Source organism: Pseudophryne corroboree, chromosome 3 (genome assembly GCF_028390025.1).
Source record: "Pseudophryne corroboree isolate aPseCor3 chromosome 3, aPseCor3.hap2, whole genome shotgun sequence".
Classification (NCBI taxonomy): Eukaryota; Metazoa; Chordata; class Amphibia; order Anura; family Myobatrachidae; genus Pseudophryne; species Pseudophryne corroboree.
In genome coordinates, this window is record NC_086446.1 from 46,353,528 (window position 1) to 46,379,833 (window position 26,306).

The 26,306-nt window shown below is 49.7% G+C and overlaps 1 protein-coding gene across 1 annotated transcript in view; it reads left to right on the forward strand.

The window, feature by feature from the left end:
* Positions 1 to 26,306, forward strand: part of LOC135057142 (uncharacterized) — a 169,945-nt gene that overhangs the window by 123,164 nt on the left and 20,475 nt on the right. Inside the window, exon 5 of the mRNA XM_063963039.1 lies at positions 17,661 to 17,967. Coding sequence (XP_063819109.1) covers positions 17,661 to 17,967 — 307 coding nt within the window. The remainder of the gene's footprint in view (positions 1 to 17,660; positions 17,968 to 26,306) is intronic.

Consider the following 26,306-nt stretch of genomic DNA (forward strand, 5'->3'; position numbering starts at 1 on the left):
ACTTGCGGACTAGAAAGGAAGCAACGAATCTTGTCCTGAAGCTTCAGGACTTTCTCCTGAGACAAGAACAACCTCTGGTTGTGAGTGTCCAACAACACTTCCAGGTGCACCATGCTCTGAGCAGGGACCAGGGAGGATTTCTTACAGTTGATGAGCCACCCGTGGGCTTGTAGAAACCGGGCAGGCATATCCAGATGACGTAGGAGTAGTTCTGGGGAATTAGCCAGGATTAACAAGTCGTCCAGATACGGCAGTATCCTGACCCCTTGACGGCGGAGTACCACCGCCAGCACCGCCATGATTTTGGTGAAGACTCGCGGAGCCGTTGTTAAACCAATAGGTAACGCCCGAAACTGGTAATGGAGGTTGCCAATAGCAAACCTCAGGTATTGTTGATGTGATACAGCTATAGGAATATGCAGGTAAGCATCATGTATGTCCAGGGAGACCATGTAGTCCCCAGGTTCCAAGGCCAGAACTATAGAGCGAAGGGTTTCCATACCGAACTTGGAAACCTTCACAAACCCGTTCAATGCCTTGAGGTTGAGAATGGGCCGGGAGGACCCATTCGGTTTCGGGACTAGAAACAGTGTAGAACAGTACCCCCGGGTAGCCTCGAGTGATGACTTTCCGTACCCAGGCATCTGAAGTGGTCTTCAACCATTCCTGGGTATACCCTTGAAGTCGGCCCCCCACCCTGGGATCCCCCAGGGGGAGGCCCGCCCCGTCATGCGGCAGGCTTACCGGTATTGGCAGCTGGCTGACGGGCAGCCCAGGCTCTCTTGGGATTCGGCTTACCAGGTTTAGAAGTGCGGGCCTGCTTATGGTACGCCTGACCTTTTGCTTTACCTGAAGAACGAAAGTGGCGGAAGGACGTACCTTTAGCCTTCAACACAGATTAGGCAGACAGGCAGTTTTGGCAGTAGCCAAGTCAGCCACTATCTTATTTAAGTCCTCCCCAAACAGAATATCTCCCTTGAAAGGAAGTACCTCCAGGGTTTTTCTAGAGTCCAGATAGCCACATGTGAGTCCACTGGAGGAGGCGTTTCCCAATTTTTAGACAGCTCTGGCGCGAGGGGATAGCGAGCCAGCATCTTCTTTTGAGGCACAAACTTCGTACCCTGGTTTTCCCAGGGTTCCTGAAGTATATCCACTAGGTGGTCAGAGTGAGGTAAAACTTGTTTAACCACCTTCTGACGCTTGAACCTATCTGGTTTCTTAGGAGGGATGGATGGCTCGGGATCATCCGTAATCTGCAGAATTAACTTTATAGCCTCCAAAAGATCAGGAACATCCACATGTGAACTACCCTCCCCATCAGCCGTATCTGAGTCATAACCTGATGGGTCAGTATATCTGCCGTCTTCATCAGACGAGGTGTCAGTGACAGCAGTGGATTGTGAGGAGACGAGCGCTCGCTTAGAGGACCTCTTGGACCTAGGCGAGCGTTGGTCAGACTTTTTAGTAGTCAACGACTGGTTCAACTTCTTTAATTGAGCAGATAAATCGTCCGCCCACGGCGGGTTAGCTGCAGGGACCACATACGGTTGTACCGGCATTGGGGGTCCCATAGGGGGAGTTAGTTTATGAACTAGCGTATACAGTATGTGCCTCTGTGCCAGTATGTGGGTCAGTATGTGCCTCTGTTGCCACAGTCCCACTGTGGGGCAAGGAGCCCCCAGAACCAGAGCCCAAAGCTGCTATATTCTCCTCATATGGCCCTCTGGCTTCAGCAACACCGGTAGTGTGTTCCGCCCCAGAACCGTTACCCTCAGAAGCAGACATGATATAACTTGCAGTATGAGGTAACAGTACAATTATCAGCAGCACTATACCTCTAAACCCAAACCCCTGCGCAGTGTAGTCAGCACCAGCAGAGATAAAGGAGAGATATGGTGACTAAATCACAGAGAAAAATACGTAATACAGTATATCTTTGTGAAAATCCTATATTAGATACCACCTGACGCACCAAGCCCCCTCAGGTTATGGAATATAGGGTTAGCAGGTTGAGTGAAAGACACGAAATGGACACCATTCAGCTATCAAATGCACACACAAATAGTCACAGTCTGTACAATGCAGAGGTTATTACTAACAATAATACTGCACTGGACTAGCTTACACAGCTATAGAACAATAGATATAACAGTACACAGTAAGAACTTGATGTATATCACAGGGTAATTATATTATAAAACCCTGACTAAATGCACTCTTTCTTAACTATCACTGTCAAAAAAGGCAGGTAGAATACTTACGTGTCATGTAAAGTCACAGCGCTGACAACCAGGCGGCTTTACATAGGAGGATTTTCCAAAGCAGTCCCAGGAACAGTGAGCTGAGGGATAATGGCACCGGACACTGACAGGGAGTGAGGAAAAGACAGATGCAGCTCCAGGGCGGGAACACTTGCTAGAAATGCCGCCCTGGGGCTGGGGCTTCAGGTCTAATCCTTATCCCCTTTGCTGGCAAAACCACCTGGTACTGTGGGCGATATAAGAATTGGTTTAGAGAGAAAACCTGACCTGCGCCCATGCCCTGGTGATCTAGTGGGATCGCCTGTACTACCACAGTGTCCACCGCCACGAGCAGCCCGCCTCCCACTGACCGCGCCGGATCGCGATAAAGACCGGGTCCCGCAAGCGGGACCCACTTACCACCTCCCGAAGCGCGGCCACGCGATCCCGGAGAGCCCCAGCCGTGCGTATCTAACTTGGAGAAAACCGGAGCCTCTGCTGTAGGTACCCGGCAACCAGGGCTCGGGAGTGTACAGCGCCCTTGGGGAGAGCTGGAGCTGCAGCAGTGAACATCACAAGACATTTACCACCGCTGCTGCCCTTGAAGTCTTCACGTTTTACCTCATAAAAAGCTTTTCTATGGGCTGCTTGGAGCAGCCCCTCTGTTAAGTGAATGCTTACGGCAGCACCAACTTACAAAACTGAGCTCCTGTGCTGGGAGGCGGGGTGATATAGGAGGCTTCGCTGTGCATTCTGGGAACAGTCAAAGCTTTGAGCCTGTTGGTGCCTCGGATCAAGATCCTACTCTACACCCCATTGTCCAATCCTTGAGGAGCCCAGTGTACCCTGCAGTAGAAATACTGGAAGGTATAATAAGGGATGGCAAACTAGAGTACTTGGATACCTCCAAGGTTATTAATAGGAATCAGCATGGTTTTGTGAAGGACAGGTCATGTCAAACTAATTTAATAAGCTTCTACGAGAAAGCAAGCAATAATATTGATCAGGGTAAAGCATCAGATGTGGTCTTTTTGGACTTTGCTAAGGCCTTTGACAAAGTCCCACATCAGAGACTAATATTCAAAATAAGAGAGCGTGGGGTAAGAAACACTATTTGTACTTGGGTGAGTAATTGATGTACAACAGGGAACAGCGAGTGATTAATGGGATGTTCTCTGAATGGGCCTCGGTGCTTAGTGAAATACCGCAGGATTGTTATGAGCCACGGCTGTGGCTCATTCCTGTTTTGCATTTTGGTTCTGTATTTTATGTTTATTTAGTTGTCTTGCATGCCAGGATTTCCCATTGCTCTGTTTTAGATTACTCTTGTCTGCTGCCGCTGGTGAGTCTGTGCAATTGCAGCTTGTTCCCATGTGTTCAGCCTCATCTGGCTGCTAATTGCATCTTGTCAGCTTGGAGTCATGCAACAGGCCAGCTGCACGAGATAATTAATTAGGCCTCTCTATTATATGCTGGCTCAGTGCAGTTCGCAGATGCTGGTGATATTTCTTGGTTTTCAGTCTGCTTGAAGTCTGTGCTGGTTCCTGCCAGTCTCTGAGTCTCTGTATAGCAGTGTCTGACTAGCTGCTTCCTGTGTTGATTCCTGTGTCAGTCCCTGTGTCGATTCCTGTGTCTGATTCCGTGTCCTGCTGTGAGGCGTTCCAGCCCTGAGGTCCAGTGGCTTTGCCTTTCCCTGGTCAAGTTCCTGGTTTCCTGGTGTCCACCGGTGTGTCGTTTGGGATTCTGCCTGTCCTCCAGTTCTAAAAGTGTGTGTCGGCATGGTTGGGAGTTCATGTCCGTTTGCCAGTATTCGTACCGAATCCGTGAGTAGCGGCTCTGCCGCGTCTGTTGGCCTAGGCCGCTGTATTCCATTATTATTTCTGTCCCTGGTGTTTTGCAGAGGGTTCTGCTTATGCAGTCACCGCCGGTACACAAAGGTATTGTGTCAGCGTGTGATCAGCATTTCCTTTGTTGTTCTTTTCCTTTGGCGGCAAGCCGCACATACATTTAGTTTTAGACTAGTTAGTAGCCCCTGGCTTTGGTTGTTTCAGATTAGAGGGCCCCTTGTTATCACCCTGCCTCTGATTTCCCTTTGTCTCTTATTAAGACCGGTGCACATCGGCGTTGGGCAGACATAAGGCCATTCAAACGCAGCTGCCATGGTCTCAAGCAACCATAGTCTCGCAGGGGATTTCTGACAGCACGGGTGAGACAACGGAGTTAGGGCGCCAGGGGCTATTCCCTTCCCGCTTCCTTCCCCAGCATTCCGTTCCAGTGCTTCGGTCCTCGCAATAAGATCTCCAGAGACCAGAGTGCTGGAATCATAACAAGGATTCAGTACTCGGGCCATTGCTGTGTAACATATTCATTAATGACCTAGGAGTGGGCCTGGAAAGCACAGTGTCAATTTCCACAGACGATACTAAACTGTGTAGAGTCATTTATTCAGACAAGGATGTTGAGTCTCTATGGAATGATTTATCTAGACTGGTGGTCTGGGTAGACAAATGGAGAATGAGGTTCAATATAGAAAAATTTAAGGTTATGCACTTTGGGACTAAGAACAATCCGGCAGCTTATAAATTAAATGGGGAAAATGTAGGGATAACGGTAGTTGAAAAGGGGTACAAACAAAAGTGGAAGAAATCCTACCACGCCCTCTGGATTGCTGCAATGGGTCTGTAGAAGGAGATGTCACACAATCTCCAATGGGGTAGGAACAAGAAAAAGATTTTCTACTACCTTATTGCGCTATCCAACACAATACAGTACATGGGGTGGGGGTGGGATAATATACAAAGAAACTGTGATATCACAAATGGTAAACCAAGAGGTATTCCCAAACAAATGTTTCTAAAGTTCTGGTATATGTATAGTTCGATATGATGGAAGGTCAAGTGGAGTATTCTTGAAAGCAGAGAGGAGATTTTCACGGGGTACACACCGTACTCACGTGGATACAGGCTGTTCAATGCTCATAAAGGTTTCTTTCTCCAATTGGGACTTTTGTTTAACGGATGTCCTTTGGAAGGGACCTCTTCATATCAGTGTTCGATTTCCCATATGGACTCGGAAAATAAGAATTTACTTACCGATAATTCTATTTCTCGGAGTCCGTAGTGGATGCTGGGGTTCCTGAAAGGACCATGGGGAATAGCGGCTCCGCAGGAGACAGGGCACAAAAGTAAAGCTTTCCGATCAGGTGGTGTGCACTGGCTCCTCCCCCTATGACCCTCCTCCAAGCCAGTTAGGTACTGTGCCCGGACGAGCGTACACAATAAGGGAGGAATTTTGAATCCCGGGTAAGACTCATACCAGCCACACCAATCACACCGTACAACTTGTGATCTAAACCCAGTTAACAGTATGATAACATCGGAGCCTCTGAAAAGATGGCTCACAACAATAATAACCCGATTTTTGTAACTATGTACAAGTATTGCAGATAATCCGCACTTGGGATGGGCGCCCAGCATCCACTACGGACTCCGAGAAATAGAATTATCGGTAAGTAAATTCTTATTTTCTCTATCGTCCTAGTGGATGCTGGGGTTCCTGAAAGGACCATGGGGATTATACCAAAGCTCCCAAACGGGCGGGAGAGTGCGGATGACTCTGCAGCACCGAATGAGAGAACTCCAGGTCCTCCTTAGCCAGAGTATCAAATTTGTAGAATTTAGCAAACGTGTTTGCCCCTGACCAAGTAGCTGCTCGGCAAAGTTGTAAAGCCGAGACCCCTCGGGCAGCCGCCCAAGATGAACCCACCTTCCTTGTGGAATGGGCATTTACATATTTTGGCTGTGGCAGGCCTGCCACAGAATGTGCAAGCTGAATTGTATTACACATCCAACTAGCAATAGTCTGCTTAGAAGCAAGAGCACCCAGTTTGTTGGGTGCATACAGGATAACAGCAAGTCAGTTTTCCTGACTCCAGCCGTCCTGGAACATATTTTCAGGGCCCTGACAACATCTAGCAACTTGGAGTCCTCCAAGTCCCTAGTAAGTGCAAGGCACCACAATAAGCTGGTTCAGGTGAAACACTGACACCACCTTAGGGAGAGAACTGGGGACGAGTCCGCAGCTCTGCCCTGTCCGAATGGACAAACAGATATGGGCTTTTTTGAGAAAAAACCACCAATTTGACACTCGCCTGGTCCAGGCCAGGGCCAAGAGCCTGGTCACTTTTCATGTGAGATGCTTCAAATCCACAGATTTGACTGGTTTTAAACCAATGTGATTTGAGGAATCCCAGAACTACGTTGAGATCCCACAGTGCCACTGGAGGCACAAAAGGGGGTTGTATATGCAATACTCCCTTGACAAACTTCTGGACTTCAGGAACTGAAGCCAATTCTTTCTGGAAGAAAATCGACAGGGCCGAAATTTGAACCTTAATGGACCCCAATTTGAGGCCCATAGACACTCCTGTTTGCAGGAAATGCAGGAAACGACCGAGTTGAAATTTCTTTGTGGGGCCTTCCTGGCCTCACACCACGCAACATATTTTCGCCACATGTGGTGATAATGTTGTGCGGTCACCTCCTTTCTGGCTTTGACCAGGGTAGGAATGACCTCTTCCGGAATGCCTTTTTCCTTTAGGATCCGGCTTTCCACCGCCATGCCGACAAACGCAGCTGCGGTAAGTCTTGGAACAGACATGGTACTTGCTGAAGCAAGTCCCTTCTTAGCGGCAGAGGCCATAAGACCTCTGTAAGCATCTCTTGAAGTTCCGGGTACCAAGTCCTTCTTGGCCAATCCGGAGCCATGAGTATAGTTCTTACTCCTCTACGTCTTATAATTCTCAGCACCTTAGGTATGAGAAGCAGAGGAGGGAACACATACACCGACTGGTACACCCACGGTGTTACCAGAACGTCCACAGCTATTGCCTGAGGGTCTCTTGACCTGGCGCAATACCTGTCCCGTTTTTTGTTCAGACGGGACGCCATCATGTCCACCTTTGGTATTTCCCAACGGTTTACAATCATGTGGAAAAAACTTCCCGATGAAGTTTCCACTCTCCCGGGTGGAGGTCGTGCCTGCTGAGGAAGTCTGCTTCCCAGTTTCCATTCCCGGGATGAAACACTGCTGACAGTGCTATCACATAATTTTCCGCCCAGCGAAAAGTCCTTGCAGTTTTTGCCATTGCCCTCCTGCTTCTTGTGTCGCCCTGTCTGTTTACGTGGGCGACTGCCGTGATGTTTTTCCCACTGGATCAATACCGGCTGACCTTGAAGCAGAGGTCTTGCTAAGCTTAGAGCATTATAAATTTACCCTTAGCTCCAGTATATTTATGTGGAGAAAAGTCTCCAGACTTGATCACACTCCCTGGAAATTTTTTCCTTGTGTGACTGCTCCCCAGCCTCTCGGGCTGGGCTCCGTGGTCACCAGCATCCAATCCTGAATGCCGAATCTGCGGCCCTCTAGAAGATGAGCACTCTATAACCACCACAGGAGAGACACCCTTGTCCTTGGATATAGGGTTATCCGCTGATGCATCTGAAGATGCGATCCGGACCATTTGTCCAGCAGATCCCACTGAAAAGTTCTTGCGTGAAATCTGCCGAATGGAATTGCTTCGTAGGAAGCCACCATTTTTACCAGGACCCTTGTGCAATGATGCACTGTTTTTAGGAGGTTCCTGACTAGCTCGGATAACTCCCTGGCTTTCTCTTCCGGGAGAAACACCTTTTTCTGGACTGTGTCCAGAATCATCCCTAGGCACAGCAGACGTGTCGTCGGGATCAGCTGCGATTTTGGAATATTTAGAATCCACCCGTGCTGTTGTAGCAGTATCCGAGATAGTGCTACTCCGACCTCCAACTGTTCCCTGGACTATGCCCTTATCAGGAGATCGTCCAAGTAAGGGATAATGAAGACGCCTTTTCTTCGAAGAAGAATCATCATTTCGGCCATTACCTTTGTAAAGACCCGGGGTGCCGTGGACAATCCAAACGGCAGCGTCTGAAACTGATAGTGACAGTTCTGCACCACGAACCTGAGGTACCCTTAGTGAGAAGGGCAAATTTGGGACATAGAGGTAAGCATCCCTGATGTCCCGGGACACTATATAGTCCCCTTCTTCCTGGTTCGTTATCACTGCTCTGAGTGACTCCATCTTGATTTGAACCTTTGTAAGTGTTCAAAAAAATTTTTTAGAATAAGTCTCACCTAGCCTTCTGGCTTCAGTACCACAATATAGTGTGGAATAATACCCCCTTTCTTGTAGTAGGAGGGGTAATTTAATTATCACCTGCTGGGAATACAGCTTGTGAATTTTTTTCCCATACTGCCTCCTTGTCGGAGGGAGACCTTGGTAAAGCAGACTTCAGAAGCCTGCGAAGGGGAAACGTCTCGACATTCCAATCTGTACCCCTGGGATACTACTTGTAGGATCCAGGGGTCCTGTACGGTCTCAGCGCCATGCTGAGAACTTGTCAGACGCGGTGGAACGCTTCTGTTCCTGGGAATGGGCTGCCTGCTGCAGTCTTCTTCCCTTTCCTCTATCCCTGGGCAGATATGATCTTATAGGGACGAAAGGACTGAGGCTGAAAAGACGGTGTCTTTTTCTGCAGAGATGTGACTTAGGGTAAAAAACGGTGGATTTTCCAGCAGTTGCCGTGGCCACCAGGTCCGATGGACCGACCCCAAATAACTCCTCTTCCTTTATACGGCAATACACCTTTGTGCCGTTTGGAATCTGCATCACCTGACCACTGTCGTGTCCATAACATCTTCTGGCAGTTATGGACATCGCATTTACTCATGATGCCAGAGTGCAAATATCCCTCTGTGCATCTCGCATATATAGAAATGCATCCTTTAAATGCTCTATAGTCAATAAAATACTGTCCCTGTCAAGGGTATCAATATTTTTAGTCAGGGAATCCGACCAAGCCACCCCAGCTCTGCACATCCAGGCTGAGGCGATCGCTGGTCGCAGTATAACACCAGTATGTGTGTATATACTTTTTATGATATTTTCCAGCCTCCTGTCAGCTGGTCCTTGAGGACGGCCCTATCTATAGACGGTACCGCCACTTGTTTTGATAAGCGTGTGAGCGCCTTATCCACCCTAAGGGGTGTTTCCCAACGCGCCCTAACTTCTGGCGGGAAAGGGTATACCGCCCATAATTTTCTATCGGGGGGAACCCACGCATCATCACACACTTTATTTAATTTATCTGATTCAGGAAAAACTATGGTAGTTTTTTCACATCCCACATAATACCCTCTTTTGTGGTACTTGTAGTATCAGAAATATGTAACACCTCCTTCATTGCCTTTAACGTGTGGCCCTAATAAGGAATACGTTTGTTTATTCACCGTCGACACTGGATTCAGTGTCCCTGTCTGTGTCTGTGTCGACCGACTAAAGTAAACGGGCGTTTTTAAAACCCCTGACGGTGTTTTTGAGACGTCTGGACCGGTACTAATTGTTTGTCGGCCGTCTCATGTCGTCAACCGACCTTGCAGCGTGTTGACATTATCACGTAATTCCCTAAATAAGCCATCCATTCCGGTGTCGACTCCCTAGAGAGTGACATCACCATTACAGGCAATTGCTCCGCCTCCTCACCAACATCGTCCTCCTACATGTCGACACACACGTACCAACACACAGCACACACACAGGGAATGCTCTGATAGAGGACAGGACCCACTAGCCCTTTGGAGAGACAGAGGGAGAGTTTGCCAGCACACACCAAAAACGCTATAATTATATAGGGACAACCTTATATAAGTGTTTTCCCTTATAGCATCTTTTTTATATATTTCTAGCGCCAAATTAGTGCCCCCCCTCTCTGTTTTAACCCTGTTTCTGTAGTGCAGTGCAGGGGAGAGCCTGGGAGCCTTCCCTCCAGCCTTTCTGTGAGGGAAAATGGCGCTGTGTGCTGAGGAGATAGGCCCCGCCCCTTTTTCGGCGGCCTCGTCTCCCGCTCTTAACGGATTCTGGCAGGGGTTAAATATCTCCATATAGCCTCCGGAGGCTATATGTGAGGTATTTTTAGCCAAAATAGGTATTCATTTGCCTCCCAGGGCGCCCCCCTCCCAGCGCCCTGCACCCTCAGTGACTGCCGTGTGAAGTGTGCTGAGAGGAAAATGGCGCACAGCTGCAGTGCTGTGCGCTACCTTTAGAAGACTGAGGAGTCTTCTGCCGCCGATTCTGGACCTCTTCTTACTTCAGCATCTGCAAGGGGGCCGGCGGCAAGGCTCCGGTGACCATCCAGGCTGTACCTGTGATCGTCCCTCTGGAGCTGATGTCCAGTAGCCAAGAAGCCAATCCATCCTGCACGCAGGTGAGTTCACTTCTTCTCCCCTAAGTCCCTCGTTGCAGTGATCCTGTTGCCAGCAGGACTCACTGTAAAATAAAAAACCTAAGCTAAACTTTTCTAAGCAGCTCTTTAGGAGAGCCACCTAGATTGCACCCTTCTCGGCCGGGCACAAAAATCTAACTGGCTTGGAGGAGGGTCATAGGGGGAGGAGCCAGTGCACACCACCTGATCGGAAAGCTTTACTTTTGTGCCCTGTCTCCTGCGGAGCCGCTATTCCCCATGGTCCTTTCAGGAACCCCAGCATCCACTAGGACGATAGAGAAATATAAACAGTAGAGACACTGATAATGTAATATGTTTCAGCCAATGTATTTTCTCTAACGTCCTAGTGGATGCTGGGAACTCCGTAAGGACCATGGGGATTATACCAAAGCTCCCAAACGGGCGGGAGAGTGCGGATGACTCTGCAGCACCGAATGAGCAAACACAAGGTCCTCCTCAGCCAGGGTACCAAACTTGTAGAACTTTGCAAAAGTGTTTGACCCCGACCAAGTAGCTGCTCGGCAAAGCTGTAAAGCCGAGACCCCTCGGGCAGCCGCCCAAGAAGAGCCCACCTTCCTTGTGGAATGGGCTTTCACTGATTTAGGATGCGGCAATCCAGCCGCAGAATGAGCCAGCTGAATCGTGCTACAGATCCAGCGAGCAATAGTTTGCTTTGATGCAGGAGCACCCAGCTTATTGGGTGCATACAGAATAAACAGCGAGTCAGTCTTCCTGACTCCAGCTGTTCTGGAAACAAATATTTTCAAAGCCCGGACTACGTCCAGCAACTTGGAGTCCTCCAAGTCCCGAGTAGCCGCAGGCACCACAATAGGTTGGTTCAAATGAAACGAGGATACCACCTTTGGGAGAAATTGGGGACGAGTCCGCAATTCTGCCCTGTCCATATGGAAGATCAGATAGGGGCTTTCACATGACAAAGCCGCCAATTCTGACACACGCTTAGCCGAAGCTAAGGCCAACAGCATGACCACTTTCCACGTGAGATACTTTAGTTCCACGGTCTTAAGTGGCTCAAACCAGTGGGATTTCAGGAAATCCAACACAACGTTAAGATCCCAAGGTGCCACTGGTGGCACAAAAGGGGGCTGAATATGCAGCACTCCCTTTACAAACGTCTGAACCTCAGGCAGTGAAGCCAGTTCTTTTTGAAAGAAAATAGATAGGGCCGAAATCTGGACCTTTATGGACCCTAATTTTAGGCCCATAGTCACACCTGACTGTAGGAAGTGCAGAAATCGACCTAGCTGGAATTCCTCAGTAGGGGCTTTCCTGGCCTCACACCAAGCAACATATTTTCACCATATACGGTGATAATGCTTTGCTGTCACATCCTACCTAGCTCTGATCAGCGTAGGAATCACTTCATCTGGAATGCTCTTTTCCATTAGGATCCGGCGTTCAACCGCCATGCCGTCAAAAGCAGCCGCGGTTAGTCTTGGAACAGATAGGGTCCCTGTTGCAACAGGTCCTGTCTGAGAGGCAGAGGCCATGGGTCTTCTGTGATCAACTCTTGTAGTTCTGGGTACCAAGTCCTTCTTGGCCAATCCGGAACGATGAGAATTGTTCTCGCTCCTCTTTTCCTTACTATTCTCAGTACCTTGGGTATGAGAGGAAGAGGAGGAAACACAGACCGACTGGAACACCCACGGTGTCACTAACGTGTCCACAGCTATCGCCTGAGAGTCCTTTTTGTTGAGGCAGGACACCATCATGTCCACCTGTGGCAGTTCCCATCGATTTGCAATCTGTGTGAAGACTTCTTGATGAAGTCCTCACTCTCCCGGGTGGAGGTCGTGTCTGCTGAGGAAGTCTGCTTCCCAGTTGTCCACTCCCGGAATGAACACTGCTGATAGTGCTTGCACGTGATTCTCTGTCCAGCGAAGAATCTTTGTGGCTTCCGCCATGGCCACCCTGCTTCTTGCGCCGCCCTGACGGTTTACATGGGCGACCGCCGTGATGTTGTCTGACTGAATCAGCACTGGTTGGTCTCGAAGCAGGGGCTCCGCTAGACTCAGGGCGTTGTATATGGCCCTTAGTTCCAGTATATTTATGTGCAGACAAGTCTCCTGACTTGACCACAGCCCTTGGAAGTTTCTTCCCTGAGTGACTGCCCTCCATCCGCGGAGGCTTGCATCCGTGGTCACCAGGACCCAGTCCTGAATGCCGAACCTGCGGCCCTCGAGAAGATGAGCACTCTGCAGCGACCACAGAAGAGACACCTTGGCCCTCGGGGACAGGGTGATCAGCCGATGCATCTGAAGATGCGATCCGGACCATTTGTCCAACAGATCCCACTGAAAGATCCTCGCATGGAACCTGCCGAAGGGAATGGCTTCGTATGAGGCCACCATCTTTCCCAGGACTCGCGTGCAGTGGTGCACAGACACCTGTTTTGGTTTTAGGAGGTCCCTGACCAGAGCCACTAGCTCCTGGGCCTTCTCCTCCGGGAGAAACACCTACTTCTGTTCTGTGTCCAGAATCATGCACAGGAAGGGCAGACGCGTCGTAGGAATCAGCTGCGACTTTGGTATATTCAGAATCCAGCCGTGCTGTTGCAACACTTCCTGAGAGTGTGCTACGCTGATCAACAACTGCTCCCTGGACCTCGCCTTTATGAGGAGATCGTCCAAGTACGGGATAACTGTAACTCCTTGCTTCCGAAGGAGTACCATCATTTCCGACATTACCTTGGAAAATATTCTCGGTGCCGTGGACAGGCCAAACGGCAACATCTGGAACTGGTAATGACAGTCCTGTACCACAAACCTGAGGTACTCCTGATGAGGTGGATAAATGGGGACATGCAAGTAAGCATCCTTGATGTCCAGAGATACCATAAAATCCCCCTCTACCAGGCTTGCAATGACCGCTCTGAGCGATTCCATTTTGAACTTGAATTTTTTCATATAAATGTTCAAGAATTTTAAATTCAGAATGGGTCTTACCGAACCGTCCGGTTTCGGTACCACAAACATTGTGGAATAGTAACCCCTTCCCTGTTGAAGGAGGGGAACCATTATTATCACTTGCTGGAGGTACAGCTTGTGAATTGCCGCCAGCACTACCTCCCTTACAATGGGAGAAGCTGGCAACGGTGAGGGGGAGTCACTTCGAATTCCAGCTTGTATCCCTGAGATACAATTTGTGCAGCCCAGGGATCCACCTGCGAGCGAACCCACTGGTTGCTGAATTTTCGGAGACGCGCCCCCACGGCACCTGGCTTCGCCTGTGGAGCCCCAGCGTCATGCGGTAGACCTAGTGGAAGCCGGGGAGGACTTTTGTTCCTGGGAACTGGCTGCATGATGCAGATTCTTTCCTCTACCCCTGCCTCTGGCAAGAAAGGATGCACCTCTGACCTTCTTACTTCTCTGAGAATGAAAGGACTGCATTTGATAATACGGTGCTTTCTTAGGCTGTGAGGAAACCTGAGGCAAGAAAGTCGACTTTCCAGCTGTCGCTGTGGTCACGAGGTCCGAGAGACCATCCCCAAACAATTCCTCACCCTTATAAAGGCAAAATCTCCATGTGTTTTTTAGAATCGGCATCTCCTGTCCATTGCCGAGTCCATAAGACCCTTCTGGCAGAAATGGACATTGCATTTATTCTAGAGCCCAGCAGGCAAATGTCCCTCTGGGCATCCCGCATATATAAGACGGCGTCTTATATATGGCCCAGGGTTAGCAAAACAGTATCCCTGTCCAGGGCATCTATGTCCTCCGACAGAGTATCTGTCCATGCAGCTACAGCGCTACACATCCAGGCTGAAGCAATAGCTGGTCTCAGTAGAGTACCAGAGTGTGTATACACTGATTTCAGGATACTTTCCGGCTTCCTATCCGCAGGATCCTTTAGGGCGGCCGTATCCTGTGACGGCAGGGCCACCTTCTTAGATAAGCGTGTCAACGCCTTGTCTACCCTAGGGGAGGATTCCCAACGTAACCTGTCCGTTGGCGGGAAAGGGTACGCCATCAGTAGCTTTTTGGAAATCACTACTTTCTTATCGGGGGAACTCCACGCTTCTTCACATAATTCATTTAATTCATGTGAAGGGGGAAAAGTCACTGCCTGCTTTTTCTCCCCAAACATATACACCCTCTTGTCAGAGACAGGGTTAACCTCTGAAATGTGCAATACATCTTTCATTGGAATAATCATGTAGCGGATATCCTTGGTCATCTTAGGCTGTAAATGTGCCTCATCATCATCGACACTGGGGTCGGACTCCGTGTCGGCATCTGTGTCAACCATCTGAGATAGTGGGCGTTTATGAGACCCTGACGGCCTCTGAGTCGCCTGGGCAGGCCCGGTTGAGACCCCGGCTGTCCCAAGGCTGCAGCGTCATCAAACCTTTTATGTAAGGAGCTTACATTATCATTTAAGAACTTCCACATATCCATCCAATTAGGTGTCGGCCCGACGGCGGCGACACCACATTTATCTGCACTTGCTCCGCCTCCACGTAACCCTCATCAAACATGTCGACACAGCCGTACCGACACACAGCACACACACAGGGAATGCTCTGACTGAGGACAGGACCCCACAAAGGCCTTTGGGGAGACAGAGAGAGAGTATGCCAGCACACACCAGAGTGCTATATAACACAGGGATTCTCACTATAATAAGTGATTACCCAATAGCTGCCGATTTTATGACTTTTGCGCCTAAATTTATGTGCCCCCTCTCTTTTTAACCCATCTTGTACCTGGATACTGCAGGGGAGAGCCTGGGGAGCGTCCTTCTAGCGGAGCTGTGAAGAAAAAATGGCGCTGGTGTGCTGAGGAAGAAGGCCCCGCCCCCTCAGCGGCGGGCTTCTGTCCCGCTTTCTGTGTGAAAAAATGGCGAGGGATTTTACATATATACAGTGCCTGACTGTATATTATGCCAAAAAGGTACTTCAATTGCTGCCCAGGGCGCCCCCCCCCCCAGCGCCCTGCACCCTACAGTGACCGGAGTGTGAAAGTAGGCTGGGAGCAATGGCGCACAGCTGCGGTGCTGTGCGCTACCTTAAATGAAGACAGAAGTCTTCTGCCACCGATTTCGCCGTCTTCATGCTTCTGTTCTTCTGGCTCTGCGACAGGGACGGCGGCGCGCCTCCGGGAACGGACGATCGAGGACAGGTGCCTGTGTTCGAACCCTCTGGAGCTAATGGTGTCCAGTAGCCTAAGAAGCACAACCTAGCTGCAAGCAGGTACGTTTGCGTCTCTCCACTCAGTCCAACGTAGCAGTGAGTCTGTTGCCAGCAGAAGCTCACTGAAAATAAAAAACCTAACACAACTTTCTTTTACTAGCAGGCTCAGGAGAGCCCACTAGGAGCACCCAGCTCTGGCCGGGCAAAGATTCTAACTGAGGTCTGGAGGAGGGGCATAGGGGGAGGAGCCAGTGCACACCAGATAGTACCTAATCTTTCTTTAGAGTGCCCAGTCTCCTGCGGAGCCCGTCTATTCCCCATGGTCCTTACGGAGTTCCCAGCATCCACTAGGACGTTAGAGAAAATGGATTAGATAAAATCCTAACTGAAAGAAATATCCAAGGTTACAGCATTTAAATGATATAAAATTTTATAATACAGGTTGAACTCGGACATTTTGTCTTTTTTCAACCTCATCAACTATGTAACTATGGGGGTAATTCCAAGTTGATCGCAGCAGGAAATTTTTTAGCAGTTGGGCAAAACCATGTGCACTGCAGGGGGGGCAGATATAACATTTGCATAGAGAGTTAGATTTGGGTGGGTTATTTTGTTTCTGTGCAGGGTAAATACTGGCTGCTTTATTTTTACACTGCAAATTAGATTGCAGAATGAACTCACCACACCCAAATCTTTCTCTCTCTGCACATGTTATATCTGCCCCCCCTGCAGTGCACATAGTTTTGGCCAACTGCTAAAAAATTTCCTGCTGCGATCAACTTGGAATTACCCCCTATGTTGGGAGAGATCTTGTGCCACCACATGGGAAGCACTAACTGACCTGATGTGCCAAGAGCAGTTCTACAGCGGGTGCCCTCCAGAGATGAAGCAGAGGATGCTAGACCAGGAACCACCCACTTTGAAAGCAGAAGCCAAGCTAGCTGACCAGTATATATAAACTCCAGGAAAGTGGCCTGTTATAGGTGAAGCACTCGCCAAGTGGGTTCTGTAACCTCATGATTTTGGTAGCAACTCATAACACCATTGAAGCTGCAATATGGCCGCGGGCTATGGCTGCAGGAAAATCGGACATCTAAGGATGAAATGGCCAACATCCCAAATGCATGCCCCAAATCTGAGTGCTGGAGCCTGGTTTCATGTTTCACCCATGGAACTGGAAGGAAGAGTACATAAGGGAAGAGTCAAGTCTATAAGAGAGAGACAGTCAGGCATGAGCGAAAGAGACGCTGACTTCTCACGAAGCACAGATACCCCGGCACGATGCACACACGCCCGGACACGAGGCACATACGCCTCAGAATGATGCACAGATGCCTGAGTATGACTCGCACAGACACCAGGACACAAGGAACAGCTGCCCCAGAATGATGGACAGATGCAACACACAGACGCCCAGAGATGAGGCACAGATGCCCCCGAATGTTGCACAGACACAATGCACAGATGCCCGGACATGACGCAGATACCCAAGAATGTCACACAGATGTCCCAAACCATGGCACAGACACAAAGCATAGATACCACATCGAGATGCACACAGACGCCGTACATGAGGCACTGACACCAAGGCACGAGGCACAGATACCCCGGTATGACACACCGACACCCCGATACGACACACAGACGCCCAGATACAGTGCATTGATGGCGGACATAGTGTACAGACGCCCGGACACGACGCGCAGATGCTGGGTAGATACATGGTGCACAAACTCCCAGTAAACAGACCACCCTGGCACCATTAGAGCAGCGCTCCCCCTCCCCCACCACCACGCCCGGATGAGGCTGCGCTGCAGATGTGCCGGCGCCCTGTACATCTATCTCTGGATATACACACAGAAAGCATTGCACCTATGCAGCCCTTGCTCTGTGTCCTGCAACAGCTGCACGGGTACCCGCCCTCTCTCACACCTCCCTGCCTGCCCCCAGCGCCTGTCACACTGCCATGTGCGGGACCCGCGCCCTCTCCCTGTGCTGAGGCCGGGGCTGGAGGAGGGGCCGGGGCTGGAGGAGGGGCCGGGGCTGGAGGAGGGGCCGGGGGCGGGGATACGAACGTCAGTGTGGCCGGTCACTGAGGAGGAGGCAGCTTGCGTTCCCCTGCCAATCACACCTCACTTCCGGCTTGTGCGTTTCATCACACTTCCGGCCTCTGCGGTCCACACACAGGAAGAGAGTTTTCTTCTATCGCGGCAACTTCCGGCTTTACCTCGAGCGGTAGTCAGTCGTCCTGCAACAGGTAATGGGGTCCTACTATACAGGGGGAGCAGCCTGTGGTGTCCTGTCATTATTATACAGGCGGAGTGTCCTGTAGTTTCCTGTTGTTATTATTATACAGGCGGAGTGTCCTGTAGTGTCCTGTTATTATTATTATACAGGGAGAGCAGCCTTTGGTGTCCTATTATTATTTACTAGGCGGAGTGGCCTGGAGTGTCCTGTTGTTATAATTATTATACAGGGGGAGAGGCCTGTAGTGTTCTGTATATCACGTGTCACACATCCGCCTCTCAGTGAGCGCAGGCATTACCCAATATATATTATAAGGGCACAGTCATGCCCTTATATTACGGCTGAAAAAAAATAAAAAATAATAATTATATATATGTATGTATGTATGTGTATATATATATATGTATATATATATGTGTGTGTGTATATATATATATATATAACTATATGTGTGTGTGTGTGTATATATATATATATATAACTGTGGCTCCAATAGGGGATTGCAGTGGGGGCAGTGCAGGGTTATGACTCTATGACAGGAGGCAGAAATAAAGCAGAACATGCCCCATGTTATAGCAGTGAGGGCGGCGGAGGCGTGCTGTGTGGTGGGCGCACATGACCCCCTATTGTCCTGGCACCACGCGTTTTGCCTTTGTCAGGGAATCAGTGAGGGAGCCAGTCCCAGCTATAATGGGGCGCTCTCGGCTCTGTGTCTGTGTAGTCCCGTCAGCCTGACTGTTATAATATTACATTATATTCTAGATCTAATTCTAGGGTCAGTCTGACACTTGAAGCTCTCACAGCGGAGACGCATCAGACAGACGGTGACCCCAGCCTGAGATAATGATCCCAATGCTCCTACCGGAGATAATGGCCTCAACTAGGAGCAATTCTGAGAGACCTTCATTTTCACAGTCTCAGAAAACAGATATCAGAGTTTAGGTTTTTAATTTGCTTAAAATTCACTAAGTGTATGTATGTGTGTGTATTATATACTTCTGACAAAATACAGAAACCGGAGATAGCGGCACGTTGTGCTGTGACTGAGCGCTCTTTCTCTTCTACCTATCTGCCATCGGCTGCGCCACCCTCCTTGCAGTCCTTTCGTGTGACAAGGTTCAGAGGCAGGGGCCGGGGAGTCTCCAACACTCCGAGAGGATCTTGTGGTAAGTCCCGTAAACCTGCAACTGCTGCAACCCTGGACCAGACCACTGGATCCCCTGCCGCTAAGCCTTCCACGTGACGGTTGGCCCCAGCAGCAATGCGACTTTTAGGTGGGTGCTTGCCTTCAACACTTCGCACACGTGTGGGCGAAGTCCTGCCGGGATCCTTGGGTGAGGGATCTCATTTCCCAGGGATACTGGCTGGAATTTCATGCTCTTCCTCCTCACAGATTTTTCAAATCGGGCTTACCAATTTTGCCCGCTGCAAAAGTTACCTTGCAAGAGGCCATTCAAAAACTTTTGCGGACAGGTGTGGTGGTTCCAGTACTTCCTCCATTACACAAACGGGGGTTTTACTCCAGTCTTTTTGTTGTTCCAAAACCGGACGGTTCGGTGCAACCCATCTTAAACCTGAAGTCTCTAGACCCGTATCTGCGGTGTTCAAATTCAAGATGGAATCCATGCTTGCAGTGGTGTCCGGTCTTGAGGAGGGGGAATTCTTGGTATCCCTAGATGTCAACGATGCTTACCTACATATTCCCATGTTGCCCCCTCATCAGGTTTACCTCAGGTTCGCCATCTTGGACGACCATTTCCAGTTTCAGGCCTTGCCCTTTTGCCTAACCACAGCTTCAAGGGTCTTCACCAAAGTCATGGTGCAGGTGAGGCTGCCACTGTGCAGGATGGGAGTCAACATAGTCCCTTACTTGGACAATCTTCTTATAAAGACTATGTGCAGGGACTCGTCTGCTTACTGTCAGGTCTCTGGGTTTGTCTGTCCCCGGCGGGGGTGCTAGTGGGTCAGTGTTGGTGCGATGTACAAAGCGGGGAGGCAATATGAAAGTCCGGCGCATAAGCGCTGATGTTTATTATACAGGAATCACAGAGTAAATGGCATAGCAGTGAATGACAAACTGAATCCAGGCAATAAAGTAACTGTGATTGGTAATTGAATCCAAAACAACTGAAAAGTCTCTTGCAACAGAAATATAAAGTGACTTGATGCTGAATGTGAATGAAATAAACAGAACTCCGGTAAAACTTGAGAAACACACAGTCTCTGTATAACAAAGTCTTTATGGCCACACTAGGCCCAAGCAGGAGACAGTCTCTATGCAATGAGATGGTATACTTGCAGAGATGCACAGATGGTATGTAATTAGCAGTGCACAGGTAATATTGAAATGCAACACCTGAGGAGTGTCTCTTACGGCTTGATGAGCTGGTAACCGGCTGTGGATGAAGTCTGAAGAAAACAGGAGAGCTGTAGTGAGATGAGATGACAAGAGGTAACCACGGGGAATCGCTGGAAACAGGAACACAGGAGTCCGGAGAACAAGGCACACCGAATGTGACTCGTTGTCTGAGGCAATGTGAGTGAACCACGGACTGGGAGTTATACCCATGGCTCTGCAGTGATTGGTCACTGAACTCTGGGTGGAGACACAGTGCTGGATTGCACACCAGGATCAGCTGAGTGCAGGAGTCATGGCAACGACCTCACAGGCAGGACGCCGGCACACAGCAGAATGCACATAGGACCAGATTCAGAGGTACTCAGCAAGGCGGAAGATGACGCTTGCGGTCCATACACACATGCAGCCGCAACTGGGGCCATGACCTCCGGAGGCCCGCACACCAGCGCGCTGGTAGGTGAGACGTAGCAGAGCGCCGATTCCTGACACTTACGGATCATGGGTGGATCCTCACCTTCCAGTAATCTCACCTGGAACTGACCCAACGTCTCCAATTCCTGGGAATGATACTGGGTACAGTGTCTCAAAAGGTGTGTCTTCCGATGGACAAGGCCTTGGCTATCTAGGCTTTGGTCCGCTCAGTGCTCCGTCCTCGCAAGTTGTTCATACATCTTTGCATAGTTGCTGTTTACGAGGCAATCCAATACGGCAGATTTCATGCCCGGCCATTTAAGCTGGATCTGCTGGACAAATGGTTGGGCTCTCACCTTCACATGCATCAGGAGGTGAACTTATCTCCGAAAGCCCGGATTTCTCTATTATGGTGGCTACAAGTACCTCACCTGGTAGAAGGCAGGATTTTCAATATCCAATCATGGATTCTACTGACAACAGATGCCAGCCTCCGGGGTTGGGGGTGCTGTGGCCCAAGGGGCCCAGTTTCAGGGGATATGGTCAATTCAGGAATCTCATCTGCCGATAAACATCCTAGAACTCAGGGCAATTTACAGTGCCCTTCTGCAAGCTTCACATCTCCTGAGGAATCGGGCGATCCAGGTTCAATCAGACAACGCCACGCCGGTGGCGTACATAAACCAACAAGGGGGAACAAAAAGCAGAGCAGCAATGCGAGAATTGTCAAATGCCTCCTCTGGGCGGAGGCCAATGCAAGGGCCATCTCAGCCATATTCATGGAGTGGACAACTGAGAAGCGGACTTCCTCAGCAGACACTACCTCCATCCGGGGGAATGGGGCCTACATCCCTAGGTATTTCAACAGTTATGGGGCTGTTCGCCGATAAATCTGATGGCTTCACGTCCCAACAAGAAGCTATGCCATTACTGTTCCAGAATGAGGGGTCCGCAGGCTGTAGCAGTGTGCGCGCTGATGACGCTTTGGACGTACCAATTTGTTTACCTGTTCCCTCCCCTACCGCTAATCCTAAGGGTTCTAAAATGACTAAGAAGGGAAAGCGTTCAAGAAGTTCTAATTGCCCGGGATTGGCCTCGACGGGCATGGTACTCGGACCTCCTAACCATGGCTCTGGAGGATCCCTGGCCTCTACCGCTCCAAAAGGATCTTCTTCAACAAGGTCCGTTCGTCTATCCAGATTTACAGCGGCTACATTTGACGGCTTGGAAATTGAGAGGGAGATTCTGGCAAGAAAAGATATTCCCTCCCGGGTTATTTCTACCATGGTCCAAGCCAGGAAGATGGTGACATCAAAACATTATCATCGTATCTGGAAAAAGTATGTTTCCTGGTGTGAAAGTAGAAGAGTGTCTCCTGTGGAATTTAGAATTGGTTGTTTATACTTTTCCTGCAAGCGGGAGTGGATATGGACCTACGTTTAGGCTCCATCAAAGTCCAGATTTCGGCGCTCTCTATTTTCTTCCAGAAACAACTTGCCATGTTGCCGGAAGTACAAACTTTCCTAAAAGGAGTTCTTCATATGAAACCGCCCTTCGTACCTCCCACGACTCCATGGGATCTCAATGTGGTTCTGTCCTTTCTTCACTCGGATTGGTTTAAATCCTTACATAGGGTGGAGATAAAATTTCTCACCTGGAAAACGGTGATGTTATTGACGTTGGCATCTGCAAGACGTGTCTCTGAATTGGGGGCCTTATCCTGAAGAGCCCTTATTTGGTTTTTCATGAAGACAGGGCGGAACTCAGGACCCGTCCTTCATGCCAATCAACCCATTGTGGTTCCGGTGTTGTCTGACGCTTCCATTGGGCCAGAGTCCTTGGATGTGGTGAGGGCTCTGAAGATTTATGTCAAGAGGAGGGCTCATCATCGGAAATATGATTCGCTGTTTGTCCTTTATGATGCCACCAAGATTGGTCGTCCGGCTTCCAAGCAATCCATTGCTCGTTGGCTCAGGTTGACCATTCAACAGGCCAATACTTCGGCGGCTCTGCCTTTGCCGACGTCTATTCAGGCCCACTCGACGAGGTCTTTGGGCTCTTCCTGGGCGGTTGACGGGGTATCTCGGTCTTGAAGATGTGCTGAGCTGCTACTTGGTCTGGTTCGTACACTTTTTTGTTAAGTTTTATCGGTTGGACACCTTGGTTAGGGATGACCATCAGTTTGGTCAGGCGGTTTTACAGGGGTCTCAGCACTCTCCCACCCGTTTGGGAGCTGGGACTTCCCCATGGTACTAAAGTACAGTTCCCCAGTATCCACTAGGACGTTAGAGAAAATAGGAATTTAATACCTACCGGTAATTCCTTTTCTCGTAGTCCGTCGTGGATACTGGGCGTCCGCCTCAGTGCTGCGATTCCTGCTTACTTGAGTAAGTATTTGGTTGGTCCGCCGTTGCAGTCCCATTATGTTGTTGGGATAGCTGTGCTATCCTGGTTAGGTTGGTGTTGCTATCCTCTGTTCTGGTTAGCACACTCCTTTTGGTTTTGGTTGTGTGTTGGCTTGTTGCCTCACCGCTGTTGTATTTATTCCTTCTCTCGTGGTATGTCCGTCTCCTCGGGCACAGTTTTCCTAGACTGAGTCTGATAGGAGGGGCATAGAGGGGAGGAGCCAGCACACACATACACACACTAAAGGTTCTAAAGTGCCGGGCTCCAGTGGATTCGATCTATACCCCTATGAAAGTACAGTTCCCCAGTATCCACTACGGACTACGAGAAAAGGAATTACCGGTAGGTATTAAATTCATTTTTCTCTCACGTCCTAGAGGATGCTGGTGTCCATATTAGTACCATGGGGTATAGACGTGTCCACCAGGAGCCATTGGCACTTTAAGAGTTTAACAGTGTGGGCTAGCTCCTCCCACTATGCCCTCCTACCAGACTCAGTTTAGAAAATGTGCCCGGAGGAGCCGGTCAAAGCTAGGGGAGCTCTACAAAGCTAGGGGAGCTCTACAAAGCTAGGGGAGCTCTTTATTCTTTAGTTTATTTTAGAGTTTTTTTTATTTTACAGGGAGGCTGCTGGCTACAGCCTCCCTGCATTGAGGGACTAAGGGAGGGGAGCAGTTTCTGCCTTGCGGGGTCTGAGCCACTGTCTCCGCTGACTGGACATTGAGCTCCAGAGGGGATATATCGCTCCCCGCCGCAGGGGAACGCTCACCGCGGTAGCATGCCGCCACCCCCTTGCAGAGCTGAAGTGTGGCGAGTGAGTCATTGGCTACCTAACAAGCAGGGAGCCGATGTGAAGATGGCGGCTACAGGGTAGGAGCGCAGTACTGACTGCGCTCTGGGGGCACAGCGGTATATGGTGTGGCACTGTGAGGGGCGCCCTGAGCCGGCGCCTTAACCCTACACTGACCAGAAAGCCTGTCGGGGTCCTCGAATCTCAGCCAGCACTAAATCCTCAGACCAGTACAATCTTGGAAGAGCTAGAAGACAACGCCATTAAGGGGGCGGAGCTTCTCAGCGGACCCAGCAGCATTCAGCGCCATTTTCCTGCCTGCAGACACGCTGCCAGGTGAAGAGCAGTCCCTCCAGAGCAACTCCCGCTATATGTACGGTACCAGGGGGTTGTAGAAGGGGGGGGGCTGTGTATAGACTGTGTCACCTGTTAAGGGACACAGCCAGCGCTGGTTAAGGGTCTCCCTATACCTATATAGCGCTGTGTGTGGGTTGGCTCCAATCTCTGTGTCTCTCTGCCGTTCTTGGTGGTGGGGGGACTCTGTCTAACCTGTACCCTGTGTGTATGTGGGGTGTACAAGCAAACACGTCTAGAGACTCTGTCTCATATGCTGCAGAAGATATCTCTTCTCCGGAAGATCCCATCCCATGTAATCAGGATTGCACTGTTGTAGTGCAGATCCCGGCTAGGGAACCAGTGGTTAGCCTGTCTTAGGGGTTTTTTTTCTCAGATTTCTGAAAGGGTTGCTAGGACTGAAACTGCAACTCAGGTGTTACAGACCTCGATGGCTGTATGACCCGGTCCTGTTCCCTCGGGTTCCCTGCGGTACATTCTCATAAACGTGATCTTGCCCACATTATGCAGGATGACACGGATACTGATTCTGACCCAGCAGACAGTGATGGGCATGTGTCGAGGGAGACGTCATCACTTGCCAAGGGGGTGCAGTTGATGATTGAGGCCATGCGGGATGTGTTGAATATTGCTGACACAGCCCCATAGCAGGTTGAGGAGGCCTTTTTCACAGACAGTAAGAAAGCCCCGCTCACCTTCCCTGCGTCTAAGGAATTAATTGCTATATTTGAAAAATCCTGGGAAAACCCGGAGAAAAAATTCCAGATCCCTAAAAGGGTTCTGGTTGCTTTTCCCTTCCTGGAGGAAGATAGAACAAAATGGGAGACCCCGCCTATAGTTGACGCGTCGGTCTCCAGACTGTCAAAGCAGGTGATCTTACCTGTCCCGGGATCCACCGCGTTGAAAGACCTGGCGGATCGCAAGGTTGATGTTACGCTCAAATCCATTTACACGGCTACGAGGGCGATCCTGCGGCCCACTATTGCCTGTGCATGGATTTCAAAAGCAATAGCAAAGTGGTCAATCACTCTGCAGGAAGACTTGACTACGATGGATAAAGGTGACATTGATTTGTTTTTACGTAACATACAGGATTCTGCATGGTTCCTGGTAGAATCTATGAAGGATCTGGATTCCATGGCTGCGCCATGTCTGTCTCGGCTTGCAGGGGTCTCTGGCTACGCCAATGGTCTGCAGACGCGGAATCCAGGAAAAGTGTGGAGAACCTACCCTATACAGGTCAGGCTCTTTTTGGGGAGGTGCTGGATGCGTGTATTGCTACGGCTACCACGGGTAAGTATCCTTTTCTTCCCTCAGCTGCATCGGCTACTTGTCACGGTGTGTGTCTCCTGTTTTTATTTGGGTATTTTTTTTCCAGTAGTACTACAGGTACCAGCGGGCCCGTTTTTCTCCCGCATGCTGGTACTTGTGGTTCTCCAAGTACCAGCTTGCGGGGGAGGCTTGCTGGGACTTGTAGTACTACTGGAAAAAAACAATATTCTGTCATTTTACTCAAGGCTATCAGCCTCCCATCCGCAGCCCTCGGATGGGGGGGACAGCCTCGGGCTTCACCCCTGGCCCTTGGGTGGCTGGGGGGGGGACCCCTTGATTGAAGGGGTCCCCACTCCCCTAGGGTACCCCGGCCAGGGGTGACTAGTTGGATATTTAATGCCACGGCCGCAAGGCACTGTATAAAAGTGACCCCCGGCTGTGGCATTATCTGTCCAGCTAGTGGAGCCCGATGCTGGTGTAAAAAATACGGGGGATCCCCTGTCAATTTTCCCCCCGCATTTTTAGAACCAGGACCGGCTCGAAGAGCCCGAGGCTGGTTATGCTTTGGAGGGGGGACCCCACGCCATTTTTTTCCTGCATTTTACCATTCCATCTAAAAAATATATATATATATATATATATATATATATATTTTTTTTTTTTTTTTAAATATATAAATAATACTTGTGCCTCCAAAAAAAGACAAACCAAGTACCTAATCCCTTCTAATATAAATAGATATGCTATTATCAATAAA